The 17823-nt window shown below is 67.1% G+C and overlaps 4 protein-coding genes across 8 annotated transcripts; 3 read left to right on the top strand and 1 right to left on the bottom strand.

The window, feature by feature from the left end:
- Window positions 1-1064: 1064 nt before the first annotated feature.
- Window positions 1065-6578, top strand: TPP1 (tripeptidyl peptidase 1). The gene is made up of 13 exons (XM_059840281.1): window positions 1065-1181; window positions 1585-1680; window positions 1751-1890; window positions 1963-2113; window positions 2288-2409; window positions 2672-2850; window positions 3060-3258; window positions 4468-4656; window positions 4747-4819; window positions 5037-5157; window positions 5252-5410; window positions 5482-5619; window positions 6301-6578. Exons 1-13 carry the CDS (start codon window positions 1171-1173, stop codon window positions 6439-6441), a joined length of 1719 nt encoding a protein of 572 aa, XP_059696264.1. The 5' UTR covers window positions 1065-1170; the 3' UTR covers window positions 6442-6578.
- Window positions 6579-6756: 178 nt separating this feature from the next.
- On the top strand, window positions 6757-8353 carry TAF10 (TATA-box binding protein associated factor 10). The gene is made up of 5 exons (XM_059840284.1): window positions 6757-6952; window positions 7144-7295; window positions 7448-7512; window positions 7617-7731; window positions 8192-8353. The coding sequence occupies exons 1-5, from the start codon at window positions 6772-6774 to the stop codon at window positions 8279-8281; spliced, it is 603 nt and encodes a 200-aa protein (XP_059696267.1). The 5' UTR covers window positions 6757-6771; the 3' UTR covers window positions 8282-8353.
- Window positions 8354-8787: 434 nt separating this feature from the next.
- Window positions 8788-14850, bottom strand: ILK (integrin linked kinase). Its single transcript, XM_059840282.1, has 13 exons — window positions 14809-14850; window positions 13144-13237; window positions 11965-12130; window positions 11550-11645; window positions 11362-11458; window positions 11182-11265; window positions 10991-11076; window positions 10625-10734; window positions 10247-10374; window positions 10046-10167; window positions 9863-9962; window positions 9655-9785; window positions 8788-9418 (listed from the first exon to the last, which is right to left on the bottom strand). The coding sequence occupies exons 2-13, from the start codon at window positions 13230-13232 to the stop codon at window positions 9269-9271; spliced, it is 1359 nt and encodes a 452-aa protein (XP_059696265.1). The 5' UTR covers window positions 13233-13237; window positions 14809-14850; the 3' UTR covers window positions 8788-9268.
- RRP8 (ribosomal RNA processing 8) lies at window positions 13234-17776 on the top strand. 5 transcript variants are annotated; one of them, XM_059840278.1, is made up of 7 exons: window positions 13234-15287; window positions 15364-15524; window positions 15601-16006; window positions 16238-16367; window positions 16637-16743; window positions 16843-16939; window positions 17547-17776. In XM_059840278.1, the coding sequence occupies exons 1-7, from the start codon at window positions 14392-14394 to the stop codon at window positions 17655-17657; spliced, it is 1908 nt and encodes a 635-aa protein (XP_059696261.1). In that variant the 5' UTR covers window positions 13234-14391; the 3' UTR covers window positions 17658-17776. The 5 variants fall into 5 exon arrangements, 3 of the variants coding, with proteins under 3 accessions (XP_059696261.1, XP_059696262.1, XP_059696263.1); XR_009485536.1 differs by lacking the exon at window positions 17547-17776 and having other exon boundaries at window positions 16579-16743; XR_009485537.1 differs by lacking the exon at window positions 17547-17776 and having other exon boundaries at window positions 15601-15950; window positions 16843-16874.
- Window positions 17777-17823: the final 47 nt, after the last annotated feature.

The following is a 17823-nucleotide window of genomic DNA, read 5'->3' as shown; positions in this document are numbered from 1 at the left end:
CATGGGGCATGCAGCCCCCCAGCCCCTGGCTGTGGCCAGGGCAGCTGGTTCCCCCTCTGTCTGAGGGCAGGGGCAGGCCGGGGCTGCCAGGCCAGGGCAGCCACTGGGGCTGCAGTGGGGGAGCAGGACAGACACCTCTGGCACTGCTCCACTGCGGGGGATTGGCAGCCACGGCTAGGCAGGTGGTTTTCCTATTGCCTGTCTCTTCCTGGCCTGGACCCCGCTCTGCAGAAGCAGGAAAACAGCTGGGAACTGCTGGAGCCGTGGGATGTGCCGTGTGACTGGGCTTGTCACCGAAACTGCAGGAAAACCAAAAAACTCTCAACGTTTTTACTCTTAGAGAATCAAGGCATTACTTTATTCTGGCCAGGATTTTCTTCTGGCCAGGATGTGCAACAGAAATTGTTTCATCCACATATGTCCTGGGTTGTGTGGAGAAAATCATTCCATGACACATGAATTTTACTAGTTTTTCCACATATTTTATACAGTCAAAACACATAGAATTTCATTGGTCCCAAGTTTTGAAGTTCTTAGTGTTTGGTTTCCTGTTTGAGGGGTGGTGTCTGGAGTTGACGTTCGTTAATGGTTGTTATCTTTTGTGTATCTCCTGTGCTACTGCCAGCAGCCCCTCCTGCACGGGACCCCCAGCCTCACAAGGGGCTCTCCTCCCGCCCGCAGCAGCCCGGGACCATCGGCCCCGTACGGACTCTCGTCCTGCCTCCAGCCCAGGGCCCCCAGCCTCGCAGGGAGCCCTGTCCCCGACCCCCCGGGAGCCCGACACGGGCCCTCGGCCGAGCCCCCTGTCGGAGCCATCCCGCCGGGAAATGTCCGCATCCCGCCGGGAGACGGGCGGGAACAGGGGGCGACCAGGGCCGTGTGTGAGCCGCCTCTCGAGGCGGCCGGCAAGGAGCGAGTCCCCGCCGGTGCCATGCCCGGGCCCGCCCCGCCGCCCCCAGCCCCCGCCGGTGTCGGTGCCGTGCCCGGTCCCGCCCCCAGCCCCCGCCGGTGCCTGGGCCGTGCCCGGTCCCGCCCCCAGCCCCCGCCGGTCCCGGGGCCGGTCCGCGGCTCCGCCCATCACGTGACAGGGGTCACGTGGCCGCTGTTTTGGTGTCCCCACGTGGCGGGAGTCACGGGACCGCACACGCACGTGACCGGCGGCAGGGCGGCATGGCGCGGGGGTAACGGGCACCGAGCGGGGCACTCCGGCCCGGGAACACGGGGACGCCCCTCGGGGGGGGGGGGGGGGGGCGGTACCGGGGTGGGGGCGCCTTCCGGCCCCGGCGGCGATGGGGACCGCAGGGGTCGGACGGGGCTCCCGGGTGACGGAGGCTCAGGGTGTCCGTGGCGCTCCCGGGTGGCGGTGGGGACGGGGCCCGGGGGTCAGGCGGAGTTCCCCGGTGGTGAGGGCTCGGGGGTCAGGCGAGGTTCCCCAGGGTAACAGGGTCAGACAGGCTCCCCGGTGCTGGGACTTGGGGAGCTCCGGCGGGGCTCCCCAGACCCGGGCCAAGGCGTAGGCAGACCGGGTCGGTCCCGGTTCCCCACGGCTGTGCCATTGCCCGTGCTCCCCTGAGCCCTTTGCAGGTGTTGGGGGATGCCCGCCGTGCTGGCCCTGTGTGCGGCCGCCTGGAGCTGCGCGCCGGGGCTGGCGCTGGAGCTGGAGCGGGATCAGCCGTTCCGGTAGGTCCGGGGCGGTGGCCGGGCCGGGCTGGGGTGCCGGTGCCAGCCCCGCTCACCGCTCCCCCTGCAGCGTGCCCCCCGGCTGGGCCCATGCCGGCCGCGTGGATCCCGGGCAGCTGGTGCAGCTGACCTTCGCCCTGCGGCAGCGCGGCACTGCCCACCTCGCCCGCCTGGTCGAGGCTGTCTCGGACCCTCGGTCCCCGCGATACGGTAACGGCCAACATCCCTGAGGCCCTAGACCTCGGGGCCCGTGAGGGGATCTAACCCCTCTGTGCCTCCCAGGGCAGTACCTGTCCCTGGAGCAGCTCAGGGACTTGGTCCAGCCTTCCCCAGCCACACTGATGACAGTTCTGAAGTGGCTGCAAGGCCATGGTGTAGAGGACTGCCGGAGTGTCACCACCCTTGACTTTCTGGAGTGTTATCTGCCTGCAAGGTGAGGTCTAAGGGCTGGAACCGGCTCTGCTGGCCCTGTGGTGGCTGTCCCTGTGTCTCATTATTGTCCCATCCTGTGGTGGCTGTCCCTGTGTCTCATTATTGTCCCATCCTGTGGTGGCTGTCCCTGTGTCCTAGTGCTGTTCCATCCACAGCAGCTGTCCTTGTGTTGCAGCACGGCCGAGCACCTGCTCCCCGGGGCTGAGTTCCACCGCTACGTGCAGGGCCAGCAGAGCCTGGTGCGCTCCCCACTGCCCTACGCTGTCCCTGCAGAGCTCGCCGAGCACCTGGACTTCGGTACGTCCCACCTGGGGGAGGTGAGGCTGCAGAGCCTTCTGCAGATCCCTGTTCCGTGGTATCCAGTGAAAAGTGCAGGGGGTGCCAGGCTGAGGCTCAGCCGTGGAAGGCTGAAGAGGCTCTTCCCCCGGGGAATCCAAGCCCTACTGTTGGCCTGCCCATGTAGAAGTGGGACAGTGATGGAGAGCCCAAGGGCTCTGTCCTGCCTTGCTGGGGCTCTGTGCCCTGACAGCCTCTCCTGTCCTGCTGGGCTGTGCTGCAGTGGGTGGGATGCACCGGTTCCCTGCGGAGCGCAAGGCAGTCAGCAGAGCCAGGAAGGACCCACAGCTGGCACGAGCATCGTTCCACCTGGGCGTGACACCGGCCGTCCTGCGGCAGAGATACAACATGACGGGTGGGGACGTGGGGCTCCTGCCCAACAACAGCCAGGCCTGTGCACAGGTAACCACTGCCTGCTCAGAGGCCTGTGTGCCGTGGCAGCCCCAGGGATTGGTGCTGGTCTGGGGGTCCAGGGACAGCTGCGTGTCCCTCGGTGGCTGCTGGGAGCACCTGGTGTAGCACAGACCCGTGCTGGGCAATTTCCTGCGTCAGGATCAAAATGTTACCTTGTTTTTTCGAGAGGAGACAACCTATCCCTCTGTGTCCCACAGTTCCTCGAGCAGTACTTCCACCAAGCTGACCTGGCTGAGTTCATGCAGCTCTTTGGCAGTGGCTTTGCCCACCGCACGCAGGTGGACCGGGTGGTGGGGCACCAGGGCCATGGCAAAGCCGGGCTGGAGGCCAGCCTGGACGTGGAATACATCATGAGCACAGGTGCCAATGTCTCCACCTGGGTCTTCAGCAATCCAGGTACTGGGGAAGAGCCCCAAGGGGCAGGGGGAGCACCTGGAGGGGGAAGGAGAGCACCCGAGGGAGGAGGGGAGCGCCCGGAGCACGGAAGGGAACACTTGGAGGTGTGAGGGAGGGGGCTGGAATGGGGAGTGCTCCGAGGGGTGAGAGGAGTGCTTGCAGGGCTGTGCAGACAGCTGGCTGTAGTACAGCCCCAGGTGCTTTCCCAGCTGCTGTGAGAGTGCACCCTGTGTGCTCCCCAAGTCAGAGCTGGCCCTGCATTCCCAGCTCCTGGGGACATCCATCACTCCTGCTGTGTGTAGTGACCGTGAACTTTGTGAACCTTCAACGTCCAGAGTATCCCGAAGCAGGGATTTCATTGCTGGCATGATGCGAAGCAGCTGCCCCGCTAAGCTCCCATGAAGGAGGGCACAGCCCTCCTCCCCTGGGGTTTTCCAGCTCTGCTGCAGCTCAGCTCCCACCCACGAGTCTCCCAGTGGAGCAGATGAGGGAGTGAGGGAATTTGGGAAAACAAATTGCCAAACAGCCTGCACAAACACAAACAGGGCACAGTGCTAGGGGCAGTGTCCCTGTCCCAGATTGGGAACTGGCTGAGCAGGTGAGTGCCACAGGGACAGTGGCCCTGTCCCTGATGGTGACAGTGACAGCAGACGAGTGCTGCCCTTCCCTCCGCCCTGACACAGTTACTGGTGTGGGAAGGGTGCAGGTGCAGTGACATGGGTGACTGAGAGTGGGGGTGGCTGGGGCTCTGCTCCCCTCCCAGTGGAGAGGGCTGGAGGGCAGGGAGGCACCTGGGCAGGTGTAGGTGGAATGTGTGGAGGTGGCACATGCACCACTCTGCTGGGACCTGTTGCCAGAGGAGGAGCTGAGGCCCCGCTGGGTCCACAGGTGCCCCTGTGGCTGCAGCCTTGGGTCAGAGTCTTGGAGAGGGGTGTGAGTGTAGCCCCCTGTCCTGGGCTAACGATGACCCTCTTGCCAACCCCACGGGCTGAGCTGAAACTCAGTGCCGTGCAATGTGAGGAGCCCCAGGATGAGCTCACGGAGTGAGGGTCACAGGGTGTGCTGTGACTCCATGGCCCACAGAAAGGAGCACTTGGGGCTGCCCTTGGTAGGAAGGTGCTGGGCTGGTGAGGCAGGGCTCCTCGCGCTGTCTCCCATCCCTGATGTCAGAGGAGCTATCCTCGTGTCCCTTCCCCGATGTCCTTGCAGGGCGCCACGAGAGCCAGGAGCCCTTCTTGGCCTGGCTGGTGCTGCTCAGCAACATGTCGTCGCTGCCCTGGGTGCACTCGGTGAGCTACGGGGACGACGAGGACAGTCTGTCCTACGCCTACATGGAGCGCGTCAACACCGAGCTCATGAAGGCGGCGGCGCGCGGCCTCACCATCCTGTTCGCCTCAGGTGCGGCCGGGCTGGAGCTGGAGCACCAAGTGGGGCTGGGGACGGGCTGCCCGGCTGCCAGGGTCACCTGTCACCTGTTCTGTGTCTCAGGTGACGACGGTGCTGGCTGTCGGCGGGAGCACAGTGGGAACCACACGTTCCGGCCCAGCTTCCCGGCCTCCAGGTGGGTGCAAGGGGCCAGCGCAATCCCGCAGGGGTCTGAGCCCTCTGAGGTCATCTGAGGTCTTCACCAGCTTCTTACAGACCCCGGAGCTGCAGCCTGTGCAGCTCTGGTGGTTGGTTGGGTTTGTGGGGGGAGGCTGTGGTACCAGAGGGGGCTCTTGGTGGCTGCTGAAGCCCAGGCAGCCGCGTGCCCACCTGCAGTGTCCCTGTTTCCACAGCCCCTATGTCACCACAGTGGGTGGCACGTCCTTCAAGAACCCCTTCCTGGTGACAGAGGAGGTGACGGATTACATCAGCGGGGGCGGCTTCAGCAACGTCTTCCCCATGCCTGAGTACCAGGTAGGGAGCCGTGTGCTGCCAGCCTGGGGGCCGCAGGGGCAGGGCAGGGGGCACAGTGGGCAGTGGGGATGCCCGTGGTCCGTGCCATCCCCAGGCCGCCGCCGTCGGGCGTTTCCTGCGCTCAGCCTCCAAGCTGCCCCCCAGCTCCTACTACAACAGCAGCGGCCGCGCCTACCCCGACCTGGCTGCGCTCTCCGACAACTACTGGGTGGTGACAAACCGCATCCCGCTGCCCTGGGTCTCAGGCACCTCGGTAAGGAGCTCGTCCATCCCCTGCTGCCCGCAGCACGGCGGGCCTGGGGCTGAGGGGTTGTGCCCACGCAGGCGTCCACGCCGGTGGTGGCAGGCATGGTGGCACTGATCAACGACCGGCGCCTGCAGCGGGGGCTGGCACCCCTCGGCTTCCTCAACCCTGCGCTCTACCAGCTGCAGAAGCAAGGGCTTGGTGATGCCTTCTACGATGTGAGTGTGGCAGGGAGGGGCTCTCCTGGGGGCTGACTTGGGTGTCCTGCAGTGTGGGGCTGAGGCCTGGGCTGGGCCTGCCGGTGGGGCTGGGAAGGCCATGTGTGCTCCAGGGGTTGGGCTGAGGGCCGAGGGGGCTGTCCTGGGGCTCCTGCTCCCAGAGCTGTGCCTGGGGCAGGGCCAGCAGTGTCCTGCTGGGGGCAGGACAGAGTCCCTATGGCCTTCCCATGGGAAGGGTGTCCTGGGGTTCCCCTTGACCTTTCCATGGGAGTGGTGTCCTGGGGGTCCCCATAGGCTCCTGTGAGCTTTATGGGACAGGTTCCCTTGTGTGCCCGGGGCAGCAGCATCCAGTGACTGCAGAGGTGCAGCTGAGTGTGCTGTTCTGCATTGCCAGTGTCCTGAGGGGACCCTGGGCAGGGGCGGCCTATACCATGGAGGGTGTTGTGGCGGTCCCTGTGTCAGATGTCTGGGGGTCCCTGTTCCCGGGATTCCTGTCTCAGGGATGGCAGGGACAGCTGTCCCTTGTTCCAGGGGACTGCAGGCAGGGTCCCTGTGCCCTGTCCAGCCCCCCTGCCCCGGGGTCCCTTCCCAGGGCTGTGTGGGGCTCCTGTGCTCCGGAGGTTGCTGTCCCGAGACTCGGGGGACGTCCCCGAGCCCCCGTACTGAGGTTGGTCCCCGCAGGTGGTCCAGGGCTGCCACCTGTCCTGTCTGGACGGCACCGTGCAGGGCCAGGGCTTCTGCGCCACCCCCGCCTGGGACCCAGTCACTGGCTGGGGCACCCCCAACTTCCCGCGCCTGCTGCGGGCGCTAGGGCCGCGCTGACCAGGACGCCGTGGCCGGACAGCGGGGCCGCACAGTGGAACCGGACCGGACAGCGGGGCCGCACAGTGGAACCGGACCGGACCGGACAGAGAACGCGGCAGAACCGGGGGCGGGGCAATAAACACGCGTAGCCCCGCCCACTGCCTTTGTTTGTGCCCGCGCCTCCGCCAGGGGGCGTGCGGGGCGATGAGAGTCGGAGGGCGGGACCAATGGGGTGGGGCGGGGGCCCGACAGGGCCAATGGGCAGGCGAGAGGGGCGGGGCGGGGGTCGCGGGGCCAATAGGGCGGCTCGGAGCGCGCAGGCGCGGAGCGGAGGCTGGTGCCGGGACCATGAGCGGCAGCGCCGATCCCGACCCCGCTCCCGCGGCCCCGGCGGCCCCGCCGGGTCCCGCCGAGGGCAGCAAGCCCAGCCCGGCCGCCGTGGGCAGCGCCGGGCCCGGGGCGGCGCCGGCCGCGGGGGGCGGCGCGGCGCGGGCCACCGAGGGCTGTGTGGCCGGCGGGAGGGGGCCCGGTGAGTCGCGGTGGGGGACCGGCGGGGGATGGGCCCCGGGCGCGGGAGCTCCGCGGGCCGCCGTGAGCCGCTCTGGCCGGGGCAGCGGCGTCCGGTGGCCGCAGGTGTCCGGGTCCCGCTGAACGGGCTGTCCCTTAGTGCCGGTGCCGGCGGGGCGTGGCGTTCCCGGCGCTGACCGTGCTGTCCCGCAGTGCCGGTGTCCGCGGCCGTGGCCGCCCCTCCGGACGGGGCCATGTCCAACGGCGTGTACGTGCCGCCCGCGGCCAACGGCGACGTGAAGCCCGTGGTGTCCACCACGCCGCTCGTGGACTTCCTCATGCAGCTGGAGGACTACACGCCCACGGTACCGACACACACTCCTGTGGGACGGGGCGGGACGGGGCACGGGGCAGGTCCCGCGGTGCTGGGGTACGGGGCGGCTCCTGTGCCACGGGATACAGGATGTGGAAACGCTCCCACGGCGCCGTGGAGCTGTTCCAACTCTTCCCTTGGCAGATCCCGGACGCCGTCACAGGGTATTACCTGAACCGGGCAGGGTTTGAGGCCTCGGACCCCCGCATGTGAGTGGCCGCGAGGTGGGGGGGAGTCGCAGGAGCCCCCCCCGGGGTTGGCAGAGGGGCCCGCGGGCCCCTGCCGCCTCGCCGACACGGGCCCTGTCCCGCAGAATCCGCCTGATCTCGCTGGCGGCACAGAAGTTCATCTCAGACATCGCCAACGACGCGCTGCAGCACTGCAAAATGAAGGGCACGGCCTCGGGCAGCTCCCGCAGCAAGAGCAAGGTGAGGGCACCGAGGGAAGCGGGGAGCCCTCCTGGGGATGGGACTGAGCCTGCCGCCACCCAGTGCAGGCACACGGGGAGCAGGAATCCCAGAACCTGCCGGGCTTATGGTGGGGAGGGGCTGGGGGGGACACAAGGGGGGCACGGAGCTTGTGGGTGCACTTTGGTGCCCCCCACCCCAGCAATGGCCACAGCTCTAGGCTTGGGGAGGAGCTGGAGCGAGGGATCCTGGGGACCCTCCTAGCGCCTTAGCTGGGGTTCAGGGGCTCCACAAGGCCAATGGGATTGGGTGCTAGGTGTCTGGGGATGTCTGAGGGCACAGAGCAACAGAATGGGGGGAGCTGGGAATGCCCTAGTGCTGGCCAGCAGCTCCTCTGGGAGTGGGACACGCCTGTCCATGCACCGTGGGGGTCCCACAGCCCCGTCTGTCCCTGCTGTGACCCCTGCCCTGTGTCCCCCAGGACAAGAAGTACACACTGACCATGGAGGACCTGACACCGGCGCTGGCCGAGTATGGCATCAACGTGAAGAAGCCACACTACTTCACGTAGAGCACGGGGAGCTGGGGCAGCGTGCAGGGGTCGTGTCGGTGCCATTAAACACCTCGCAGGGTTTTGTGGGAAGGCAGCCTTGCTCCTGTGCCTGCGTCCACAAATGCTGGCCCTGGTCCTCCACATGCTCACCCCCCTCTGCCAGTCACAGGGGGCTCGGTGCTCATGACAGAGCTGGAGCAGAGTGGGGTGAAGGGACAGGAATTACCCAGCACCCTTCCTCCTCCTCCTTCCCTAAACTGCCTCTCATCTCCCAAGGGAATACCCTGAGGGCTGCACAGGCAGCACTACAAGTGGAGCCAGGGACAGGACCCTGTGCCCATCTACCCTACCTGTGCTGGGCACCAGAGGGTTGCTATGGGTGATGATTCATGCCCAGGGCTCTGTGGGCTGCAAGGCAGCATCGTGTCAGTCCAACCCCACCCTCAGTCCTAGACCTCCCCTGTGAGTCCCAGCCCCCCCCCCCCAAGTCCCCCCGTTCCCCCGCCCTGTAGCCCAGCAGCTGGTTCCATACCAAAGGTTTATTTGGTTGCCAGTGGCCATTCTGGGGCCAGAGGGAAGTGGCCAGTGAAGCGCGAAGCGGGGGCAGTGCTGGGCACCACAGGTGGCCTCTCCTGGCCTGCCCCTTCCCCCCCAGCCTTCGGGGGCTGAGTCCTGGGTTGGGCTTTGCCCAGCAAGGGGGGAAAGGGGGCCCCACAGCCCCATCCCCCAGAAGCAGGGCCAGGCCACAGGCTGTGCCCTGGGGTAGGGGGGCTGCACTGGACTGGGGGCTGCCCAGAGGCTGGGTAAGGCTGCCCTGCTGAGGGGCTGCCCTGGGCGGGGGGCCGGAGCCTGCAGAGCTCCGGCGCAGGCAGTGCCATCTGTACCGTGTGTCCGTGGCTGGCTCAGGGTGAGGGGTGTCCTCTGCTCCCCCTGGCTCTAGGGCTAAAGGCACTTGGGGGTGGCGGGGGGCGCAAGGCAGCACTGGAGGGGGCAGGCGCCTCCTCTCTACTTCTCCTGCATCTTCTCCAGGATGGGCACGATCATGTCGAACTTGGGGCGCTTGGCCGGGTCCTCGTTCATGCAGATCTTCATCAGTTTGCAGATGTGGGGGGAGATGCCAGGGGGGATGGTGGGACGCAGCCCCTCCAGTGCTACCTACAGGCAAGAAGAGGGGCCAGAATCAGGACTGGTACCCTGCTTCCACAGGCAGGAACACCTTCCACCTGCCCAGGTGCTTCCACACCCCCTCCAACCTGGCCCTAAACACTTACAGGGATGGAGCAGCCAGAGTTCTCTGGGCAACCTGTGCTAGGGCCTCACCACCCTCAATGTCCAGAACTTCTCCCCTGACTCTGACCCAAAGGAGTTCCTTTGCCCCTCCACCCCCTCACCTTCATACCGATCTCCATGTTGGACAGGTCAGCGAAGGGCACCTCACGTGTCACCAGCTCCCACAGCAGCACCGCAAAGCTCCACATGTCAGCTGAGCGCCGGTTGATCTCCTCTGGTTTCTTCTGCAGGGCTGGGGGATGGCTGGGGGCTGAGTGGGACTGGGAGTGAGGGAGCTTCTCTGGGGGGGGCTGGGAACTGGGCACTCACCTTCGGGAGCCACCCAGGCCGGGGCGTACATCCGCCCCGGGCACTGGAAGGAGAACTTGACGTCAGCCATGCTGATCCGTGCTGTCATGTCCTCATCGATCTAGGGACAACAGCAGGTGGTCAGCAGGAGCCCCCCCTGCCCTGAGAACCCCCCTACCTGGCAGAGGGGCTGTGCTCACTCACCATGACGCTGCGGCTGTTGAGGTGGTGCCGTGGGATGAGGGGCTCCAGCGTGTGCAGGAAGGCCATGCCCCGCGCGATATCGAAGGCAAACTTCACCGCCTGCATCTGGTCCACCACAAAATCTGGGAAGGGGGTGATGGGGTCAACCCACCCTAAGCCCACCAAGGGCTGCCCCCAAACACATCATCCCCCAGCACTCACTGGTTCCCTCATGCAGGACGTTGTACAGGGAGCCGTAGGGCATCCAGTGGCTGATGACAATGGGGTGGGGAGCTGGAGGGGCCTGGCAGGCACCCAGCACCGGCAGCACATTGGGGTGGGAAAAGATCCTACAAGAGAATTGACAGCCCTAAGAACAGGAACGGGCTGCCTGCACCCCCTCATCTGCCCTTTGCCATCCCCCAGGGCCTCCCAGCCACTGGCCACCACCCTGGAGCATTCCTGGCCCCACAGAGCTGGGAGGCCCTGCCTGCCCCATCCTCTGAGAGCTGCTGCTGGCCCTGAGAAGTTGCCCTGGTCACATGCAGGTGGGGATCGCAGGCACATGCCAGGGTGGCTCCAGGCGCATGCAGCGCTCACCGCAGTTTTGGGTACTCCTCGTTGAAGTCCCGGCTCTTTCGCGTCGTCCAGTCCCGGATCCTCAGCATTTTGATTACGATGTCATTGCCCTGCCAGCGCCCCTTCCACAGCTGGAGGAGGAGCAGAGACACAGGCACCGTGAAAGGGGTGCAGAGGCCCCAGCATCCCCAGGCACCTGTGTGGGGCTCTGGAGCGCACAGGACCAAGGGTCCACAATGAGAAGGGAGCCCATTGGTCCTGTGGGAGCTGGGGAGGAGCTCCCTCCCTGCACCTGGCCATGGGACTGCAGAATGGTTGTGCCCAGCAGGGCCAGGACACGGCAGTCTGCACGGGCCAAGCACCCACCCGGGGGTGAGAGGAACCCACCTCTCCCGACTGGTTCTCGTTCAGTTTGTGGCTCAGGCTCAGCTGTTTGAAGTCAATCCCGGCGAGTTTGTTCAGGGTCCCGTTCCCTACAGTGGAAGGGGGATGAATGCCTATGACTTCTGGATCCAGGAGGCAGTGCCAGCAGGGCACAGGGGACCCATGGCACCCCCCAAGGGACCCCCAGTCCTTACTGGGCCGGGTGCGGGTTGTGCCCTTCCAGAACGTGTCCTTGTAGGGGATCTTGGTGAGGCTCTGGCCCAGCTTCTCAGCACGCTCTGCAGAGGGAGGAGGAGGAGGGTGGCACCCAGAGCCTGCTGTGGCTGGCTGGCTGGAGGCTGTGTCAGTTGTAGGGTCCTGAGGGACCCTCTTACCTTTCAGGATCTCTCGCAGTGGTGTCTTGGCCTTGTCTGTGGGGGTCTCACCATATTTGTTAGCAATGCTGACCAGGGCCCCGCTGCCTACCAGGTCCTGCGGCAGCAGGGAGCAAGGACTGTGGTTTGTGATCTCCCCTCAGTCCCCCTCCCACCCTGCCCTCCCTCCTGCCCGTGCCCTCACTCACCTCAGCCACCTGCTCGTGTCCCCAGAAGCAGGCATAGTGCAGCGGTGTGTTCCCGTGCTCATTCACTGCATTGATGTCTGCTTTGAACTGCATCAGCTGGGGACACGGGACAGCCCCTGTGAGCCCAGGACTGTCCCCGTAAGCCCAGGCAACATCCCCGTGAGCCCAGGACAGCCCTCATCCTCCTGGTGCCTTGCCCTGGGGGATGCAGGGGCAGCACGTTGGGAGCTGTAGAGAGGGGGCTGAACTGACGTGGGGCTCAGAGGGATTTGGAGGAGTTTGTGAGGAGTGGGGAGCTCAGGGGTGCTGGGGGGATGCCAGGTGCCCCTGACAAGGGGAGCAAGTCCCACGAGGGGAGTGTGGAGGGCTACTCAGGGTGTGGGTTAGGGCAGGTGCTGGCACAGGGGCCAGGTACCTTCTGCACGATGTCGCGGTGGCCGTGGCTGGCGGCCAGGTGCAGCGGGGTGTCATCACCGCGGTTCATGACGTTGATGCGGGCCCCGCGCATGATGAGCATATCCACCACATTGGAGCGGCCCTCGCGGCAGGCCCAGTGCAGGGGGCTGAACCCATGGTCGTCCCTGCAGGGTCACGGGGGGCTCTGCTCAGCTGTAGCCCCCTGGCCTGGGCATCACTGGCATCATTTTCAAAACACCAGCGGCAGGGGCGAATGGACCGGGTTGAACATCCATCCCACTCCCACCCCCACCAGGGCCCCACCAGCCCAGGCCAAATCCTGTCTCCTCCAAGGCTGAATCACAGCTGGATCCTGTCCCCATCCCCCCACTCCATGACCAAGTAAGGGAGGAGGTGGCAGCCAGGCCTTAAATGGAGATCAGGAACTGGCAGAGGGGCTGCTGCAGCCCCGGCTCCCCTCCAGCCCAGGTTCCCCCAAGTCCCAGCCCCTCTCCAGCTCCCTGGCACAGCAGACCCCATTTGTCCCCACCATGGCCCTGCAGGCAGGGGCTACCCAGCACAGAACAGTTCCTTGGGCACCTTCTGTGGGTCTGAGAGAGCTCCATGTCCCTGGGACCTCCAGGAGGGGCAGGGAGGCATGACCAAGGGAGGCCATTTGTCTGGAGCGCGTCCAGAATGCCAGGGCCGTGGCCTGGCTGGGGTCACGATGCAGGGTCACGCTGCAGGCATTTGATGCAAGCCCCAGGCCTGGCCCAAACGTGCTCCTCAATGGCTGTGAGCACACGCTGGACCCCACGGTCCTGCAAGACCCCTCAAACGGGCTGTGGGGAGCAGAGCCCTGGGCACACAGAGTGGCCCCCACAACTCCCAGCCCAGCGGTCCCAGCCGTGTACCCACACATCTGCCACGGTGCTCCCCAGAGAGGGGACGGGGACACGAGGACAAGGTCAGTGGACACAACCACCACCACGGGGACAGGGGAGGTAGCCCCAGCCCAGCTGATCCCCGGCTGTGGCCGTGAGGAAGTGGCCAGAGGATGTTTGGCCTCGTGCCTCAGCGATGCGGTAACTTCCTCCAGCGGGGAGGAGCTGCGTCCTGCCATCTGCCGCCTGCCTTTCCACGGAGACCAGCGGAAACCAGCCCAGCAGAGCCCCCAGCCCTGCACAGCCCCGCTCACCCCTGGTTGAGGTCGTTCTCGGTGTTGTCCAGCCACAGCCGCACGGCCACCGCGTTGCCCTCCCGGCACTGTGTGAAGATGTCGTCCATGGCAGCTGCAGGGGGGGACGTGGGTAAGGATATGGGGATGGACCCCTGATCCCCCCGGCAGGGAGGGCCCTGGAACTCAAGTACAGGAGCCTCCCGCCCGTCCCTGCAGCTCTCCAGGAAGCTGCAGGCAGGCTGAGGTCGGAGCTGGAGCCGGACCCGCAGCCCAAGGGGAACATCCCGGGTGACTCCAGCAGGGCTGTGGCCGCCCACAGGAAGCCAGGCTGGCACCCCCGGGCTTATCAACGGGCACAGCCGGCCCCAGTACCCACAGCTCTGGGGGGAGTAAGGCTGGGGGAGCTCAGCACCCTCAAGATGGGACCCCGCAGATCTGGTGGGGCAATGGGGCTGGGGTAGCTCAGCATCCCTGGCATGGGATCCTGCAGCCCCATGACCCTCCTGACCCACTTGGCTGGGCCTGGCATGAGCCATGCTCAGAAAGTGGGACCCCAAAGCCTTGTGCATGGAGGACCCCATGGACATGGAGGATCCATGGACACCCCAGCTCAGAGCCAGGCACTGAGCTCCCTCCTGCTCCCCAGGTGCCCCTGAGCCCCTGGCTGCGTGGGACCCGCTGCCCAGCCGTCTGTGATGCTGAGCAGGGACATGCAGTGAGTCTCACAGTGTGGGGACAGTCAGATTGAATATGGCATGCCCGACATGCACCCATTGGGGCTCAAACCTGCTGCTGGAGGATCCCCCTGGACCTGATGCCCACCCAGACACAGCAAGACCCCCACCAGCTGCCAGCACCTGCAGCTGTCCCCCAGGACCCTGCCTGCACCCCTTGGCCCAGGCAGCTCCAGAGGGGCAGATGCAGAACCCTGGATTTTTGCCAGGGTCTCATACACCCCAGAATGGCCCCAGCACACCCACAGCAGCATTGGCCCTGTCCCGGCACCAGAACACCCACACTCCCGGACGAGATTTATCTCCCACCCATTTAGGGGCAGCTCATGAAAAGGGGTCCCCAGGACATGCCACACTCGTACCGGCCCTGTGGGACCTCACCCTGCAGTGATGACACCTCATCCTAGCCCCACCCTGTCCCCTGCTGTCACCCACCGGCTCCTACCCAGTCCCGCGGGGCTGACCAACCCCAGCCCTGCCCGGATGGCCAAGTGCCACCTCGGCCTGCTCAGCACCCGGGGCAGGGGACGGGATGTGGCGACACAGTCCCCCCCGTGTTACCCCCAACCAGCTGCTAGGGCCCCGCTCTGCCCTGCGGCCTCTTCAGTCCCTCCTCTTCAGCCCCCAACTCTCCCCTGTACCCGAACCCTTCCCTGCACCCCCAACCCTTCCCTGCACCCCCAACCCTCCCCTGTACACCCAACCCTCCCCTGTACACCCAACCCTCCCCTGCACCCCCAACCCTCCCCTGTACCCCAACATTCCCCTGTACCCCAACATTCCCCTGTACCCCCAACCCTTCCCTGTACACCCAACACTCCCCTGCACCCCCCACCCCTCCCCTGCAGCTCCCGCCCCGGCCCCGGCCCTGGCTCCGGCTCCGTCCGGACTCCGTCCTGCCCTGCCCCCGCTTCGGGTCGCCCGCTGCCGCACTCGCGGCCTCCCGAACCTGTCCCCGCTCGGTGCGGGTGCCGTCCCGCCGTTACCGGGTGCGTGTCCCGGCGGCTCCGCAGGGCGGCGGCTGCGGCGGGCGCGGGACGGCGCGGGGACTCCGCCCGACAGGGCGCCCTCTGCCGGCCGGAACCCGCCCGGCTGCGGGTCCTCCGCCACACGGCTCCGCCACACGGCACCGGGCGGGGCCGCGGGCGGGGCGGGGAGCGCGGTCAGGCGGGCTGGACGCGGTTACTGGGCGTGCCGAGTGACCGAGGCGCGGCTCCCGGCCGGGGCGGAGCAGGCCGCTCGCAGCACCGCCCGCGCAGCCGAGACCCCGCCCGGTCCTCCGGGCCGCGAGGAGGGGCTGCTCTCGCGGCGCTCCCTGGGCGGGAGCACGTGTGTCCCGGTACCGAGCGAGGGTCCACGCTCCATGTTCGCGGAGCAGGGCCGGAACGATGCAGCGGAGCCGCTGCCTCGGAAGGCCCGGGCCGGCCGGTAAGCGGGCGATGCGGGGGCGGCGGGCCGGGCCAGTCCCGGGCGCGGGGACGTTACTGGGCCCCACTCTGCACAGGACCCCACGGAAGAGGCGGCTCCCCGGGACCGCTCGAGACGGTGAGGCGGCTCGGAAGCGGCCCCGGAAGCGGAAGAAGGCCGGCGGGCCGCGGGCCGCGGCGGGGCAGCTCCTGGCCGCTCCCGAGGAGCCCCGGCCGGCTGGGCAGCGGCCGGACACAGGTATCGGGACGGTTCCGGGGCCCGGCGGGCAGGAGGAAGCTGCCTCCCCGCCTAACCCCTTTCTCGATGTCCCCAGACGGCCCGGCTGAGCCGGCGGAGGAGCCCGGGAAGCCGGCGGGACTGAGCCGTAGGCAGCGGCGAAACCGGCAGAAGCGGCAGCGGCCGCAGGAGCCGCCGGCGGGGTCGGACGGGGAGCGGGGCTCCGGGCCGGACCCCCCGGACCCGCCGGGCCCCGCGGAGGCTCCGCCGGAGCCCCGCTCGGGCCGCTCGGCCGCGCTCCGCGCGCGGATGGAGGAGCGGCTGCTCGGCGCCCGGTTCCGCTACCTGAACCAGCAGCTCTACACCGGCACCAGCCGGGACGCGGCGCGCCTCTTCCGCGACGATCCTGCCGCTTTCCACCTCTACCACCAGGGCTTCGAGCGGCAGGTGCGGCGCTGGCCCGAGCGCCCGGTGCAGCGCATCGTGCGCTACCTGCGCCGCCGGTGAGCGGAACGGCGGGGCTGGCGGGAATATGGACCGGGGGGCCGAGAGCGGGGGCAAGGTCTGAACGGAGAGCCGGGGCATGGGCCGAGGATGGCCGGGGGGCCGTGAGCGGTGGGGCCGGGAGTGATCGGGGGACCGGGAACGGTGGGGCCCGGGAGTGATCGGGGGACCGGGAGCGGTGGGAGCCAAGGCCCCGGGCCCGGCCACTGAGCCCGCCGTCCGTGCCGCAGCCCCGCGTCACTGGTGGTGGCGGATTTCGGCTGCGGGGACTGCACGCTGGCCGCCAGCATCAAGAACCAGGTGCACTGCTTCGACCTGGTGCCGCTGAGCCCGCGGGTCACCGTCTGTGACATGGCCAAGGTACGGGGGCAGCCCCGGGGCAGGGAGGGTGGGCACGGGGGACCGTGCCCCCGAGGGTCCCGTGCGGGGCGGGGGAAGCAGGGGTGTGTCTGTTCGAAAGCTGGGTGTGTGCCTGGGGCACGGCTGAATCCACAAGGCTGGGCAGTCTGGGGGCGAGTCTCAGCCCCATCAACATTGCCATCCTCCTCCTCGTGCTCCCGGGGGTGTGCAGAGCAGCTTCCAGGCCAAGTCATCATCCTCCTCCTCCGGGGCTGTCCCGGGGTGGGCAGGTGCCGCTGGCGGCTGAGGCGGTGGACGTGGCCGTGTTCTGCCTGGCGCTGATGGGCACCAACCTGCAGGAGATCCTAGTGGAAGCCAACCGTGTGCTGAAGCTCGGGTAAGCAGAGGTCCTGGGGCAATGGGGGATTGGGGCAGGGATGCTGAGCAGCGTCCTCGGGGTGCCTGGGCAGCCTGCTCAGAGCTCAAGTGACCTCAGGGGGACCCTGCTGGTGGCCGAGGTGGCCAGCCGCTTCGAGGACACCCGTGCCTTCCTGAGGGCCATGACGCAGCTGGGCTTCAAGACCGTCTCCAAGGTGTGTGCCTAGGGCTGGGCACTGGGTGCACCAGGGAGGGAGTGTCCTGAGGGCAGCCTGGTGTGGAGCAGACATGGGGATGGTGAAAGTAGTTGGAGGTGGGAAGGATTGGTGCATGGGGGACTGCAGATGGGAGAACGGGGGGATGTGTACACACAGGGATGGAGTCCTGGGGGAAGGTTTGGGGGTTCTGGGGACCATGGGCGCACACTGTGGCAGTTTGGCATGCAGATTGGGTGGGGTGCTAGGGCTGGGGAGGGGATGAGGGGGGGTCTGGAGTGCACTGGGACTGCAGTGCAGGGCCTGGAGGTTGGCGTGTAGCCCAGGAGAAGCTTGGGGGTCCCGGAGCCTGGAGGAATTGTGGTGTGCGGTTGGTGATGGGGGTGTTGGGCATTTAGAGGAGTATGCTGGGGGCTGGGGCACACAGGCCACACAAGGGCTTTGGAGCCAGGGTCTGGGCACAATGGGGGTCTGGAAGGAGGCAGGGGGGACCCGGGGTTCTCTGAGGCAGCTTGAGTAGTGCTGGAGGGGCTGGGTGATTGGGCTATGGTGATGATGGGGGCTCCGGACTGCCCGGTAACAGAGTCGGGTGTCCCCGCCCCCCCAGGACCTCTCCAGTTCCTATTTCTACGTGTTGGAGTTCGCCAAGACGGGCCCGGCCTGGCCCGGCCCCGCTCCCGGGCTATGCCTGCGGCCGTGTCTGTACAAGCGGCGGTGACCGGAGCGCCGGCGCGGGGCGGGACATTGGGGGCGGGGCCGCGCCGGGATGGGGCGGGGCCGTGGCGGCTGGCGCCGCCCCCCACGCGTTATCACCAATAAAGTCGCTGCTTCCTCTAAGCTACGCTTGTGCGTCTTTGGGGGCGGGGCTGCGCCTGCGCGGTGCT

Source organism: Haemorhous mexicanus, chromosome 2, assembly GCF_027477595.1.
Source record: "Haemorhous mexicanus isolate bHaeMex1 chromosome 2, bHaeMex1.pri, whole genome shotgun sequence".
Classification (NCBI taxonomy): Eukaryota; Metazoa; Chordata; class Aves; order Passeriformes; family Fringillidae; genus Haemorhous; species Haemorhous mexicanus.
Note: the sequence above shows the minus strand (reverse complement) of the source record. Positions and strands in the feature narration are given on the sequence as shown.

Excerpts from the sequence above, each read along its gene's own strand:
- RRP8 (XM_059840278.1), top strand. The coding sequence starts at position 14,392 with ATGTGGCGACACAGTCCCCCCCGTGTTACCCCCAACCAGCTGCTAGGG. Across the intron at positions 15,525-15,600 it reads TGGGCAGCGGCCGGACACAG|ACGGCCCGGCTGAGCCGGCG; the intron begins GTATCGGGACGG and ends CGATGTCCCCAG. Across the intron at positions 16,940-17,546 it reads GCTTCAAGACCGTCTCCAAG|GACCTCTCCAGTTCCTATTT; the intron begins GTGTGTGCCTAG and ends CCGCCCCCCCAG.
- ILK (XM_059840282.1), bottom strand. The coding sequence starts at position 13,232 with ATGGACGACATCTTCACACAGTGCCGGGAGGGCAACGCGGTGGCCGTG. Across the intron at positions 11,266-11,361 it reads ACTGCGAGAGATCCTGAAAG|AGCGTGCTGAGAAGCTGGGC; the intron begins GTAAGAGGGTCC and ends CTCCCTCTGCAG. Across the intron at positions 10,375-10,624 it reads GAGGAGTACCCAAAACTGCG|GATCTTTTCCCACCCCAATG; the intron begins GTGAGCGCTGCA and ends ATTCTCTTGTAG.
- TAF10 (XM_059840284.1), top strand. The coding sequence starts at position 6,772 with ATGAGCGGCAGCGCCGATCCCGACCCCGCTCCCGCGGCCCCGGCGGCC. Across the intron at positions 6,953-7,143 it reads GGCCGGCGGGAGGGGGCCCG|TGCCGGTGTCCGCGGCCGTG; the intron begins GTGAGTCGCGGT and ends GCTGTCCCGCAG. Across the intron at positions 7,732-8,191 it reads GCTCCCGCAGCAAGAGCAAG|GACAAGAAGTACACACTGAC; the intron begins GTGAGGGCACCG and ends TGTGTCCCCCAG.
- TPP1 (XM_059840281.1), top strand. Across the intron at positions 2,851-3,059 it reads ACAGCCAGGCCTGTGCACAG|TTCCTCGAGCAGTACTTCCA; the intron begins GTAACCACTGCC and ends TGTGTCCCACAG. Across the intron at positions 3,259-4,467 it reads CTGGGTCTTCAGCAATCCAG|GGCGCCACGAGAGCCAGGAG; the intron begins GTACTGGGGAAG and ends ATGTCCTTGCAG.